The sequence below is a fragment of the Ochotona curzoniae genome, unplaced genomic scaffold (genome assembly GCF_017591425.1).
Source record: "Ochotona curzoniae isolate NIBS_2020 unplaced genomic scaffold, NIBS_Ocur_1.0 contig_3498, whole genome shotgun sequence".
NCBI lineage: Eukaryota > Metazoa > Chordata > Mammalia > Lagomorpha > Ochotonidae > Ochotona > Ochotona curzoniae.
Window position 1 is genome coordinate 15,499,844 of NW_024465885.1, and position 12,507 is coordinate 15,512,350.

At 35.2% G+C, this 12,507-nt stretch overlaps 1 protein-coding gene across 1 annotated transcript in view; it reads right to left on the reverse strand.

Annotated features, from left to right (window-relative positions):
* The window catches only part of EPHA6 (EPH receptor A6), a 795,505-nt gene that overhangs the window by 610,499 nt on the left and 172,499 nt on the right, over positions 1-12,507 (reverse strand). The window contains 1 exon segment of the mRNA XM_040980604.1: positions 3,064-3,727. Coding sequence (XP_040836538.1) covers positions 3,064-3,727 — 664 coding nt within the window.

Sequence of the window (12,507 nt, forward strand, 5' to 3'; positions counted from 1 at the left end):
GTAGTTTTACTATTGTCTAATGCTGATTCAAGTCTGTTGTCTATAAGATATCTGCTATGTTCCTGATAGGTTATACTTCATGTCTTCCTCACACATTCTAAGGAGATGGAAGATTTCTCTGCTCTCCCTCCGCCCCAATTCCGAGTAGCATAGGGTCTTAAAAGTATATTAGGTTTTACAATTTTTTGATGTAGATCATAAGCAGTCTGACTCACATTGATTGTTGGTTGATTGGTTACATCATAGTATCTTATTGCATGAGTTACAGGCTGTTTGGGGTTGAAATAATATTACAGTTTACAGGTACTATTTTTTGGATTGATACCACTTCATGTTAAATTAAGGCAAACATGTGGTATCTAACTTTTGGGATTGGCTCATTTCCCTTAGCATAATGGTATCTACTTGGGCCCATTTGGCCTCAAAGAGCTGCATTTCGGATTTGTTTGTTTGTTTGATAGCTGAGTAGTCCATAACATGGAAAACTTAGAACCAGAGAGGAAATGGTCAGTGTGGACTCACACATACCTTACTAGGTAGGACACAAAGATTAGTTACTCCTCACTAAGGAACTGAAGATTTATCTGCACACTCCTTCTAAAACTGTTCTGCACCTCAATTGTTGACATATGCCTTGTTCTAAGCCAGTTTTGACTATCCTAAAATCTGCCAAGTTCAGCAAAATTATGCTTCAATATAAACTGCTAAATACTAAAATGAAAATACAAGAGACAGCTGAATAGTACCTTATAGCCATTTTAAGGTGTATAGAAGCTGGTTCTGTGTATAAACTAAAATTGAAATGTCAATGAAGTAGTCATAGGATGTGGTTAAGAACTTGCATTTTTTTTAACAGATTGATTACTCAATACCATGTTAATTAATTCCATAATGTTATAAAATGTTGTTGATATTATTTTGTGGATTTCAATTGATCGAGATGATATTCTACCAGCTCTGCCTTCAGACCAGAGATGGTCTCCCCAAGAAACCACTGAATTTATCTGGACAATAAGATGCTGGACTCTATGCTTGATATACACTTGCAATGAAAGAATCTTGACTGAATTTGATCTGCAATACAGCAACAAGGTGGAGGAATCCACCATGGGAGGAGGGTAGAGGGAGGGATGGGAGGAATCCCAGAGCCTATGAAACTGTGTCACATGATGCAATGCAATTAATAAAAAAATAATAAATAATTTTAAAAAATACTTTAGGGTGTCTGTGTATAAAATAGTTCAGAAATAAGCTAGTTCAAGAAGGACTTTAGTTGTGAGGCTTCATTCTCATCTGCAGCTGACTTCAATGGTACTATTTTGTATTTACACATGATTTGTGCTGAGTCTTCAGGAGAATGAGATTTCATTTATGATAGTGGAATATTAATCAGCAAAATCCAGAGAACGAATTATGATATACTTTGCCAGGGGAAATCCCCTCTAAAAACGCTACTTAAAAGTACAATCTCAAATGCAACATTTCAAATGCAGCCCCTGATCTTATACCTGAGTAGAAAAAAAAAATGTCATTTTAATGCAGTCACTACATTGTAGAAAATACTGGTTTCACTCCTAAATGACTAGAGGCCATGGAACAAGAGGCGCTAGGGGACTACATCTCATCTCTGAATTCCAACTCCATTCACGTTGCCAGTAGAATACAGCTACATCACTGACCCAAGTTCATTTAACAATAATAGAAGAAACACGTCGGTGAGTCAGAAGAAATAATAAAACTTTGTGGTTTTATGAAAATAAGAAGTTTTCAGTTGTTTTATCTAATATCATTAACAAACATATTCCTTATTTACATTTATCTCTATCATCTACCATATTCAAGAAATAATTGGTGATTAGAAAGTTCTATAGTTAAAATTAGATTTTTAAGTTTGGAAGATAAGAAAACGCTGATTTATTGACATTGCTATCTTCTTTTCTAATTAACTATGTAGACATATTGCTAAATAAGCTATGGTTAATTCATGTAAATTTCAATTAATTTTGCATTTAGGCTATATAAATATGTAATATAGAGATCGGGTTATGAGATAAGTTCTTGACAGATGACAACTTAAGCAATAAAAAACAACCATAGAAAAGGAAGGGGCAACATTAAGCATCAAGAACACATATTAATGAGTACTGTAAAGAGGAGAATAATTCAACATATTGATATGTGAAAATGAGGTCCTCACATCCACCATATTTTTTCTGTTTCTAAATAGCAACTTCCTGCATCTAATCAAACTCACTTATTTGCAATGGCATTACATCTACTGTATCTTCAGCTGATTATAACTATTACTTAGAGAAACCTCTCCAAAAAGTGATGTCAAAGTTATTAAACCACAAACACAGAATTCAAGCTTAATTATTCTAAGTTCTTCCATCTACTACATACATATTTGTAACACTTATAATGAAGCTACTCTTTCATCTTGTTGCAATCAGGTATAACAATCCATAATACCAGACAAGCAAAACTTCCAAAGTAAAACTTAAGTCATTAATCATGCATCCAAAACTATTTTTGCCAAAGCAAAATTACCAATGGCAACACAATTTCACACATCAAACAAAAATAATCTAGCTATCAAACTTATTTTTTAAATAAAACATTTAGTAATGGCTAATATAAATCCTTAGATTATTAAATTATTCTTTAATAATTTTATAACTTTATCATTATTACCTATTTCTGGGTGATATCTACCTAGTTTAAGATACGTAAAAATTAAATGATTACTAGATGCACTTATTTATTTTAATACATTGTCATAGTCTTCACAGGCTCTTGAATACAACATTTCATGCCACTTAATTATTTTGCTAAAAGTAACATGGCATAGTTTTATATATCTTTCCCAGGAAAAAAATTATCATATTTTCTTAAAAATTTCTTTAAAAATTTATCAAATTTTCTTAAGCTACTAAAAGTCAGTTTTTCCATAATTATCAGTATTTGCTTTCAACAATTTATTATTTGAAAATAAATGGAAAACCCAATGACTTTTTAAAATCATATGCTAAATACAACTTAAATGACTTAAATGTTTCTTACCATGGCAGGAACCCTCAATTTCTTCATATCCTGTACTGCAGATACACCTTCCAAGAGGAACCAGCCAATCTCCATCAGCTCCACAATAGAGTTTAGGAGTGTCACGCTCTTCAGCACTCTTCACACAAGAGCCCCGTACTTCAACCAAGGAGGAAGAATCAACCCTTGGAATGGTGTCAGGAAACATGGCCAAGTTTCGAACAGTGAAGGGACACTTTTTGTAAAAAACGCGGACTGAGACCAGGGCAATACATGCGCCGATGTCTTGAAAAGCCAGATAAAATCCTTTTCTTTCTATAGGCCCTACTTCACGAATTTCAGTGTTGAGTTTGAGGATGCGATCACCCAAATCCATCTGGGTAAAACTCTCATCAGCAGCAATTGTATCAATCTTTGTATACTGGTTTGGCTTGAATTTAACTCCATGGGACTCATCAGATTCCATATAATACAAATTAAATGTTTCTTTGCAAGTCCCCAAGACCCATGGGATGCTGTTACAATCCCTCAGTGTGAACTTCATTTCCACATAAATTTTCTGAGCTGCATCACGAGAAATCCAGTTTGTACGAAGCCAGTTGTTTTGATTTGGTTCCATTACATTACATACTTGGTACGTGTGAATGGGTCTATTGTGTTCATCCATTTCGGTGATGGCATCCCACTGGAAAAAAAAAAACAAAGAAAGAAAGAAAAAAATCACTGTTATAAAACCACAGTAGCAAAATAGAAATCATTACTTTCAAATTACTGTCTTACAGAATGAATAATGATTATAAAGAATATAAATGAAGCTATTCCAATACAGGAGCATTTAAACTGTGAGCCTCTGGTTAAGAATATGTGTTCTAGAATCAACTGTCTTGGTATGAAGCTTGCCTTCCTGCACACTAATTGTCTAGTATAAACAAGTATAAATTTACTTAAACTTGTTTCTTCTGTAAAACAGAACTGCTAATAGCACCTATTTGATAAGTTAGTCGTATGGTACAAATCAAAACCTGCAAAGCACTTAGAAGTAGTTCTTGGTCTACATTAAGATTGCTTAAGCCCTGACAAATACCGCAATCTGTCCTCATATCTGATTTGCCACATTGAGATTTGTTTACAAGTACCCCATAATGACATTGCTACTTTCACATAAAAAGCAGCAGATAAAGCTTTAGGTGTATTCAAGAAACACTGACCAGGCAGAATCCAGCAGCTAGCCAGCTGAACCAAACCTCACTGCTTTTCTGGAACTTACTTTAGAGTAAGGAGAGATACTAAAAGCCATTAAATAGAAAAAGTGAATAAAATGGAAAGCACTATGGGGAACACAAGACAGGAAAAAAGTAAAGAAAAGGATTACAATTTTAATTAAGGTGGTTAGCAGGCTTTCCCATGAATCATACAAAGAGGAAGCAGTAAATATGAAACTCTTAGGCAAGAGGCTACACCTACATTTTAGGAACAGCCCAGGTGGCACTGGAAGTAACATGAGCTAACAAGGAGGGACAGTCAGGGGTCAAACCACTTTTACAAATATGTTAAGCAGTTTAACTTCTACTCACAGCCAAATACCTTAATTCTTTTGAAGTCACTTGATATAATCAGTATTTACACATCTATTACTACATACAACATAATGTGTTATACTGCAAATGACAAAAAAAGGTAAATATATTCTACTTCTTAATTTTGTACTTCAGTGATTCTAATAAGATTATTTGGCATAATCTTTTTGTAGTTCCCCTTGAAATTGGCTATAGAGTCACTTAATCAAGAGTAGCTGAATTTCATAGTCGCTTCCAACAAGAATAGCTACTGCATATACTGTATGGGATCGTTATACAACTACTAGTTAAAATTTTCAAATATTAAATAGGGCATAAAAATCAGAAATCCAATGTAAGAATATGAATTCACATACCCATGCCTAAATATTTTAACATGATAAATCATAATTTAAATATGAGTTCATTTAAATGATTTGCTACTCTGTAAAGATAACTTCATAACAATCTAGGAGGCATACTTCATATTTAAAATATGTGAAGTCTGAATTCCAGGGACTATGGAATGATCAACACAAAGCCAACCTTAACCTTAGTCAATCCCACTTCAATTTCTTTCTTTTTTTTTTAAAGACTTATCTATTTTTATTGGAAAGTCAGATATACAGAGAGGAGGAAAGACAGAGAGGAAGATCTTCCATCCGATGTTTCATTCCCCAAGCAGCCGCAACGGCTGGAGCTGAGCCAATCCGAAGCCAGGAGCCAGGAGCTCTTCCGGGTTTCCCGCATGGGTGCAGGGTCCCAAAGCTTTGGGCCATCCTCCACTGCATTCCCAGGCCACAAGCAGGGAGCTTAATGGGAATCAGGACCGCTGGGATTAGAACTGGCACCCATATGGGATTCTGGTGCATGCAAGGCAAGGACTTTAACCACTATGCTATCGCACCAGGGCCCCCATTTCAATTTCTTTTCCTGAATTTAGCCCCTGTCCTGTTAAGCTTTGCACACTGTAGATGAGCATGCCAGCCCCCAAGTACAAGCTGTTTCCTTCCCTTGCTACACAAAAGCTGCTAACTTCAGTCCTCCAGTCACAGCATACCAGTGTCTCAGACATACGCTGTTTAATGCTTAGAAGAAATAAAGCTTCTAAAAGTTCATATGGGGCTATGTGAGCAAGAATTTCTGGAGCATTGGGCATCCATAGAAAGAAATAGGAAGCATATGACCTAAAAGGTCATCTCCTTATCTGTAATGCTGTTTATTTCATGACCTTGAGGATTTTGAGTATACAGACTCAACAGACAGGGCCCATTTTCTTTCCTCCTCCTTAAGAAGGTAATGGTTTCTAATAATCAGACCTGGAGTGTAAAACATCACAATTACTCTTGAATAGCAAAGAGAAGTACACAGAATATTCTAAGCGTCTGTATTGGGTGCAGCAATTGGCGTTGCTTGAGTTGCTTGCATCCACTATCAGAGCATCAGCATTTCACTCCAGCTATTTTCAATTCAGATTCCAACCTAAAATATGAACCTGCATCCAATTTTGTATTGTATTAGATGGATCCTCGTCACACACTGAGGAGACCTGAACTGAATTCCAGGTTCCTGGCTTTAGCACAGCCAATAGCAGCTGTTGTGCGGAACTCAGGATTGGACCAAATAAAGTTGTCTCTCTTCTTTGTTCTCTTTGCAGTTCAAGTTAAACAAATAATATTCTGAAAATCTATGTTCTAACTCACAACTGGGTTATTTTCATAAACATTTACTTCAAATTGACTTTATCTCATATTATATCTTTAAATCTTACCAGTTCATGTATAAATAAACAATCAACATTATCTAAAGAATTTATATGTTATTTTAATTTGCAAAGGAAAATAAAGGATGAAGACAGAAGGTTTGCTCTCATGCTAACTATAATACTCTACTTAATATGTTAAGTGTTATAATATTCAAATATTGATATAATAGCGGATATGTATTCATAAGTTATGATTTAATAGTGTATATAATAAAGAGCAAATATTCAGAGGACAGAAACATTTATGAATTAAAGATGTTTGGAACGCTTCATCAAGAAAGAAGCACTTGCATAAAAATTTTAAAAAATCAATAAGGCAGCAGCAGAAAAGGGACTAGAAATAAATATAAACAACTAAGTTACATGCATTTATTTATAGCAATCTAGTCATATATAACATATACACCATAGATCAAAGTTCTGAATTCCATTTAAAACAAAAATATAATTTACTTTTCAGTTATGAAGTAATTTGGTGTTTGTAATTTGGTAAATACAGAAATAATGAAATGAAAATGTTATCAAACTTGTCTTTAATTTGGTCACATCTTGTGAGAACCCAGACAACAGAAAATGGCGACAGTAAGGCTAGCTCTTCTGAAGCACCTCTGGGATATGTCCATAACCTGACCTCTGCCATAGCCTTGGGTTCCTGGAAAGACCCAGAAGAGAAGTGAGAGCGCTTATCTCATTCCAGGATGAGACCTTGCTTTTCTTTTACTGTTCAGGCAGTAAGCAGTAACCTGCCTGACCCGAATTATTTTCTGAAAACAGAATGGAAAGTTCCTGTTTGCCTGGTTCTGCTGTTCGTTATTACTTGGGATGTGACTCTTACTGATGGGATAGTTTAAAATGTGTGATGCTTAAACTGGGTATCTGTGTTGCCACTACAGTTGATTGGATCATTTGTGCTGTTCATTGTTCAATGATCTAAATTTGGTTGACTGAATGATTTGTATCACGTGCCAGTATTCTCAGTTTATTGGATAATCCTTGCTTAAGAACTCCTGATCAGGCTGATTGGGGCTGCTCCTCTCTTCCATGTGTGATGCAACAGGACAGTCCACCAGTCAGTGCCAGCTTGTGAATAATGACTGCTGAGTTTCTAAGAGTTTGCCTCTGACCATTTGGGGGGATAGATTTGTGAAGACAGATCGATATAGATTTTGTGGAGCCACTGAGAGTGAACGAGAGAAGCTTTTAGTTCATGCAGTTATATTAGTCAGAGAAGAGAGTCTGATGGATTGCTCCCTGGTGGGAAGTGGCCCACGACCACTTCCAAGTGGCAATTTAACCATTTGAGGGAAATGGCCACCCAGGGAATACAACATTAGTTTTGATGCATACCAGGCATGAGGGATGGGAGAAGGCAGCAGCTCCTCAGTTTACACATGTAGATATTTTGTAGCAGGGGATAATCATGGTGGGAGTTGACCTTTTGCTTAGGGAGAAGCTTAGATTGATACTGCCTTCCAAACCTTCCTAGATGGAGTATGGGTTTGACTTTTTCCAGGGTTGTGGACTCACTTCCGCTCACCACAACCTAACAATTACTCCAAAACTATCCAACCTCAACATCCTGTGTGTTTGAAAAATTATTTTATGTAAGTATTAAAATAGTAATAAATAACAACTCATTAAGTTATTGTGTAGAAACGAGCTCAGTAAGTCAAATGAAATTATAATATACTTTGAGTGAGGACAAATTTTTGCCAACTTTGTTTTTAGAACCGGGTTAAGCAGAACACAGAGCTGCTTCTCTCTTAGGATCACTTCATGAGCTCTTTCTTTGGATCAAGGTATGACTAGATGAATTACATGGTAGATGGGAAAGTTCAGAAACTTGAGTTGTCCAGTCCAGTGAGATGTTTTAGGTTTGTATTTTAAAAAGTCTTATTTTCCCTGAACTCAGAGTAACCTGATACAACAACTATTTTACTGAATTTATGTGCATCAAAGCTTTTTCCGCAGATGTTCACACAGGTAGTCTTCATCAGCCCAAAGTATAATAGTTTCATTTTCACTATATTAATAAGGAATTTGAGTTGAAGTGATTGCCCCATGATACATAGACTAAGGCCTACTAACTTTCTTTTATGGGTTCCATAATACCTTGAGGACACTATAAAAAGGCTTGCAAGAAGATGGGTTCGGAGTGGCTGCAATTCTCAAGGCTAGCTCATCATTGTTAAGAGATCCTGAGCCTGAAGAACAACTTTCATATGCAAACCCACCAAACCTCAAATAAACTGTCACCCAAAAATCTTTACCTAATTCTCCTGGTAGGCATATACCACCTGGAATCCACAGGAATTACTCAGGCCAGTCGGTAAATCCTAAACTGTGTACTCTGTCTAGTAGAAATCATGATAAAGGAATAGTCTTCTTGCACTTGATGAAAACCTGGTGCTTCTGTGGTCCTGTATGGCATGCTTGGTTTTTTTTTTTTTTCTGGACTTTTTGCAAACCTCATTGTTTCCTCCTGTGACCACACCCATATGATTATAACACAAGCAGCCTGTGCATTCTAAGATTAAACGCTGCATTGGTTTTGAGACACCCTACCTGGCAATACTTTGAAGAATAAATGATTCTTGGCTAACCAAAATATTTCACTGAACAATAAATTTGAAGTCACAAAACTTCCTTCCACACCTCATATATTAACATTATATCACCTTTTGTATCCGAAGAAAAGGAGGACCACACAGAAGAGAAATTAGCCATTTTATTTATTCAGTTAATAAGAAAAGAAGTTACAAAATATTCTACTCTCAGTAGCAGGGATGATTTGATTTTTGCTTTGCTGAGCTCATTACTACATTGTACACTAGAAATTATTTTATATTTATATTTCCAGTGTTATATAAAAAATCAGTGAAATGAAAAACATAAAGCAGAGAACAGGGATATTTGGTTCAACCAGTTGACAGAATGAATATAATAGCAAAACTAATGATATGTTTAATTATTTTCATCCTATATATTATTATCAGGTTTATGCACATCTAAATGTTACATGGCTGGAGAATAAATTATAAATATTCATTCTAAAGAGGATAAGCGCTTTCACCCTCTAGACATATATGCACAGTTTAAAGCTACCCTCATGAGTGCATACAGCTTTGTGATTCACAGAATCTAAGAATATTTCTCTGATGATAATCTCTTGGACATTCCTATTTGAAGTGAATGGTTGCTAGAAGTGATAGGAAATACAATTTATGCCTGAGGCTTCTCTACAATCCACTCACAACTCACGGAACAATTTTCATTTCCTTAGCAAGCAAAACAAGTAGGCCAAAAAACTGAATTCCTTTGAGCAGAGGAAGTTAGAACAAGTAAATTAATTTTTAAAGGAACTGGCAGTCATTGAAGAATCAGATTCCTTTATTTCCTCAGGGAACAAAATAAGGCAATCAAATACCCTTTGTAGGCAAAGAATATTCAAATAATATGCTGGTGAATTGATCCATACATCCAAAGTTCTAACACAAACCTCTCAAGTTATACTTTCTTCCCTCTGAGAAACTTTAGAATTCAATATAAACTTGTATTTCCAAAATAAACTTTGAGCTTTAAAAATAAAATATTAGCTTCCTCAGCGTACTGTCAGAAAATCTGATTATATTTTAAAAGCGTATTGGTAACAAGTGCTGATAGTTTACTCAAAGTACATAACCAAAGAAAATAGTACCCTGCTGCCTAAACAGCCTTATCTTTACATCTCCATAGAGAAAAAACACGAGGAAACCTCATCCCAGATACATGCAAAACCTAAAGAGCTTCGAGGCTGGTATTAAGCAGGAAAAATAACTGATAAGTATACTCATAGCAGGGAAGAGGGAAGGACCATTTTAATAATATTGAAGCACTAGACAGTGCAGAAATTTATTTTCACCTCTACCTATGCTTCCTAAGTTTGCATTTATGTGCATGTGTAACCTCTTATCACAATTTGTAAACAGGTTACATTTATTAAGTTACAAATTTACACCTGTCATCATTTGTATCAGATTTCAGGCATCAGCTAGAAGGAAGAGAAAATGAGGGTGATACTTTCATTTTTCCTTCAAAATACAGCTATGGTAAATGAATAAAAAAGAAATAAACACTCAAAGAAGATGGAAAGTAACATGATCATTTACAAGACTCAACAAGACCAAATGCTTTCTAAATTAGCTAGCATTACATAGGTGATTAATATAACTATGAGACATTGTGTTATTACTCCTATTATTTTCTTCAGTAATGAGACAACAAATACTAAGGATAATTGTATAATTTTTAGTCAGGTTTTCTGCATAACTTTTTTTCAAGTGTTTTCTAGTATGTGTCAATGGTAAAAATGAGCAAAAGAAAGGAAGAAAATTACTAACTTCATTCTAAGAATGAGAAATAAAGGCTGACAGTGAAGAGATGCATTCATTTTGTAAAACTGCACACGTTTAACGTGTTCCAAACATTTTTCCCTCTTACCTTTCATAAGGCCGATACATTAAAGTCGTACACAGGAATCTCATTTTGTTAGCTCTGTAGTGGTTTAATTTTTAAAGCATATGCATTTAATGGATTCTATAAAGAAAAGCTTCTTAAAGAATCTTCTTACTCTAATGTGGTGTTTTCCTCAGAACTGCTTAAATATTCAGTTTAAGTCAATATACTGACATAAAGTTAGAAAATTAGTGCCCTGAATTTTGCTGCTAGGCATGTACTTAATAACATAAATCTGTTTTTGCAGCAGAAAAGTGAAGGCTCTGCATTTAAATGATAACAAGTTTTAGAGAATAAAACATGAAAGAAATGCATCATGTGTGGCTACATTTCTATTTCAGATTGAGCAGACATAAAACTTTTTTATTAGCACCATAAAGATACTTAATAAAAAAGTAAGAATTCAGGAGCATAAATGAAATATAAGTACTGAGACTAAGTACATTTTACAAATAAATTTATTAAAGCGAGTAGATTTGTCCTATTAACATGACTGTAACATTATAGGATAATTTTGACTAAGAAAGAGTCAGTTGTTTCATAAAAACTTCGTATATTCATGAACAATAGTTTTAGAGTGAATCTTCTGTAACTTCAAAGACCTTAATCAATAACATAAAAATTTTGGATTATTTTACACCAGCATTAAATGTTAAAAATATCAAATGAGAATATTTACAAGACATCTACAATACAGAGATGGGAAGTACCCATCTTAGGCACACTAATATTATCTTCAACAACATGATTTTTGAGCCAGTTTCCCTAGGACTTTGAAAATGGAAATCATACAAAAATGATCCTGTAAACTGAATTTATTTTACACATTGTACTTTGGCAAGAATAAAACATTGCCCAAGCATTGTGAGGAAAATGACTTAAAGATAATTAGATTCACCTGAGCACAAGTACCAGTATATGAATCATCACAGTACACCATAGAAAGCATTTGGTCTAAAATAAATTTAAGTAGAAATCAAACTCTGTGAGGTCAGGGATTTTCTCTCTATCTTTGCATAGTGAGTAGAACATCAAGTTTGAAATACTTAATATTTATACATACACACACACTTATATGTAATATGCAGTGTGTATTTCATTCATATAAATCCATAATAAAAGACTTGACTTCTAGCTAAAACAATTCTCAATGCTTCCGCTAATGGGAGACCTACTACTTCTAACATCAGGCTTTTCACACCATATATTATTAAGAAATGAAAAAAGGGAGCCCCGGCACCATGGCCTAGTGGCTAACGTCCTTGTCTTGCATGTGCCAGGATCCCATATGGGCACTGATTCTAATCCCGGTGGCTGTGCTTCCCATCCAGCTCCCTGCTTGTGACCTGGGAAAGCAGGTCAGGACGGCCGCAAAAGCCTTGGGATCCTACACCCACATGGAAGACCTGGAAGAGCTCCTGGCTCCTGGCTCCTGGCTCCTGGCTCCTGGTTCCTGGCTTTGGTTCGGCTCAGCTCCAGCCATTGTGATCACTTGGGGAGTGAACAATCAGATGGAAGATTTTCCTCTCTGTCTCTCCTACTCTCTATATATCTGACTTTGCAATAAAAATAAATAAATAAATAATAAATCTTTAAAAAAAAAAAAGAAAGATGCAAAGGGGTCAGAGTTGTAGCACAGTGAGTTAAGCC